Source organism: Nicotiana sylvestris, chromosome 3 (assembly GCF_000393655.2).
Source record: "Nicotiana sylvestris chromosome 3, ASM39365v2, whole genome shotgun sequence".
Classification (NCBI taxonomy): Eukaryota; Viridiplantae; Streptophyta; class Magnoliopsida; order Solanales; family Solanaceae; genus Nicotiana; species Nicotiana sylvestris.
In genome coordinates, this window is record NC_091059.1 from 16,792,442 (window position 1) to 16,795,678 (window position 3,237).

General features: G+C 39.1%; 1 protein-coding gene across 1 annotated transcript; it reads left to right on the forward strand.

The window, feature by feature from the left end:
- The first annotated feature begins 2,377 nt into the window (after window positions 1-2,377).
- LOC138887088 (uncharacterized) lies at window positions 2,378-2,830 on the forward strand. Its single transcript, XM_070168803.1, has one exon. The coding sequence runs from the start codon at window positions 2,378-2,380 to the stop codon at window positions 2,828-2,830; it is 453 nt and encodes a 150-aa protein (XP_070024904.1).
- Window positions 2,831-3,237: the final 407 nt, after the last annotated feature.

Here is a 3,237-nt window from a genome sequence, read left to right on the forward strand (position 1 = left end):
AACATATATATGTAGGTTTGTGGGCTGATAGTTATTCGTAACATTTCCGGGTCGTTTGACACGACTACGGTGGTCATCGTATGTATGATGTAATTAGGTTGTGCGTGGACTGTTGTGGGAGGCTCAATATGTTTATTATTGATGTTGTTTGGGCTGTTTGGTGATTGTTTTGAATGGTGTGAAGTCATATATATAGGGGAGGTGCTGTCCGTTTCATCGTAAAATAGGTTGTGGTCGATACATAATAGTTATGACGCTTAAATGATAACGATAGTATCGTTTCTCTTATTGTAGACTAAGGAGTTTTGACAATTGCATAGCTTGAGATTGGGGCAGTATATACAAGGTATGTGAGGCTATCCCTTTCCTTCTTTTGCACGACTCCGATTGTACATAATGTAATGAACGAGCTTCCAAAGATACTCTACTCTTAGAAGCTAGCAGTACTTACATTGTTTTCCCTCTTATGGAACGATTGATGTTAATGTTGCTTCTCTTATTCTTATGTTATCAATGTTGTTGGTACTTCCTGATTCTTATAAGGTTCATAGTGAAGAGTTAGTCCTAATAACGTGTACAGAGGATACCGACCTTACGTCACTCCGAAAGGTTTAGAATGTGATTCCATGAGTCGAGCATGCATTATATATATGTATCTATTTTACTCTATCGAGTCGCTCTATAGTCGGTTGGGTATGGTACTTATTGTACAACCACTGATCAGTTGGGTTTTACCGAGCTCCACGTGGCCGGGTATGATTCTACCGAGCCTTATGATGGCCGGGTATGTTTTTTACCGAGCCTATTATGGCTGGGTACGATATGATGATGATGATGCCCACAGAGGCATATTCCAGGTTGTATATTCTCTATCCCTGCTTACATTACTGTTCGTATTTATGGTTCCCTACCTTACATACTTAGTACTTTATTCGTACTGACGTCCTTTTGTTTGTGGACGCTGCATGTCGTGCTGCAGGCCCTGATAGATAGGCAGGTGCAGCTCCCCCACCATAGTAGGTTGTCCAGTTCAGCAGTGATTGGCGAGATTCCTTCTCTGGACTTGCCGTGGTCTTGGTATGCATTTTTGTTATAGACATTATGAGTATGCCGGGGCCCTATTCCGGCTATGTTGCAGCACTTATGTTCATTTAGAGGCTCATAGACAGGTGTCGACTCATGTATAGTTTGGTATGCTTTGTCAGCTAGTTTTTGTTGTATAGTCTTTCATGGTAGCGTGGTAGCTCGTACTTTATATGTAGTTTCTTGATTGTTTGGTCATCCCATGTTATGTATGTTCATGCTATCATATTTTATTGTTGGTTGTCCATGATCCATGTCTACCATTTATATTGATCTCGTCAACCCTAAAAGATAATAAAAAAAGGTTAGATAAAATGTACGTTGGTGCTCGGCAAGTATGGTCGGGTGCTAGTCATGGCCCTCCAGTTTGGGTCGTGACACAACTTAACAACACAGAGTTCAAGGGTATCAAAGAAAGGCTGGAACTAACAAGGGGCTTGTTGCTGGGGATACACGTTCAAATGTCAACTTGTTACTCTGATGAACTGGCTACTGAGAAGAAACTACTCTTAGAGAAGCTAGAAAAATGGTCATTAATAGAAGAAAGCATCCTTCAACAGAAAGCCCGAGCAAAATGATAAGATTAGGAGATTCAAATTCCAAGTAGTTTTCAGCGATTATGAAGGAAAGAAGACAAAGAAAAGTCATCAGAGAACTAGTCAATGGTTTTGGCGATAGACTAACTGACCAACAACAGATTCAAGTAGAGATCATTACTTTTTATAAATCCTTGATGGGATCAGCTTCAAACCAATTACCTACAGTAAACAAACAGGTATTTAAGAATGGACCAGTGCTCAATTATATGCAACAGACCAATCTATGTGCTGAAGTTACAAATCAAGAAATATATGGAGGATTGTGTACTATTGGAGATGATAATGCACCATGAGTAGATGGATCTAATGCTTTGTTCTTCAAAAAAGCTTGGTCCCTTATAAGCTTAGAAATATGCCAAGTAGTCAAGGAATTCTTTCACACAAGGAAGTTATACAGAGCAGTCAATTGTACAGCTATTACAATACTACCTAAAGTCACTGACCCCTCAAGCATCAAAGAATACAGGCCAATAGCCTATTATACAATATTGTATAAACTCATTGCTAAGGTATTAGTCAGCAGAATTCAGAAAGTCATTGCTTCAATCATATTAGATACACATGCAGGATTCACTCCAGGTAGAAAGGTGGCTGACAATGTATTGCTTGCTCATCAATTGGTCAAGGCTTATTCAAGGAAGAACATTTCACCAAGATTCCTTATCAAAGTGGAAATATAAAAGGCCTATGACACAATGGATTGGAGATATCTACATCAAATGTTGGAAGGACTGGGCTTCCCCACTAAATTCATCAAATGGGTTATGGAATGTGTGACAACAGTAAACTACACTATACCCAACAATGGAGAAACAACTAAACCATTTGATGCAGCTAGAGGATTGAGGCAAGGGGACCCAATGTCCCGTTTTTTGTTTGCAATAGAAATAGAGTACTTAATTAGAAACTTGAAAATTTTGAAGCAGGAAAAAACATTCCACTATCATCCTATGTGTTCAAGGTTAGATGTAACTCACTTGAGTTTTGCGGATGATCTCTTACTTTTTGTAAGAGGGGATGCTGCATCAGTAGCACTGATGTATGGCAGATTTCATACCTTCTTAGCAGCATCTAGGCTTAAAGCTTATCTAGCCAAAAGCTCAATTTACTATGGAGGAGTTAGCTTGGAGGTACATCAAGAGATATAACAAAAGCTTGGCTATAGTCAAGGTTCACTTCCTTTCAAATATCTAGGCATACCACTTGACACAAAGAAGCTATCAATAATGCAATGACAACCACTTATTGATAAAATAGTGGCTAGAATATCATCTTGGACAACAAAGAAACTATCATATGCAGGCAGAATCTAATTGGTGCAGCATGTACGTTTTAGTATTCAAGCCTATTGGGCATAGATATTCATCATCCCAGTCAAAGTTGTTAAAATAATAGAGGCTTACTGCATAAGCTACGTGTGGACAGGAGAGAATACAATCACTAAAAAAGCTTTGGTGTCATGGGAAAAAGTCTGTGCACCTAGAGCAACTGGGGGACTCAACTTGATTAATTTAGCATTATGGAACAAGGCAGCAATCACAAAAGCAAGCTGGGA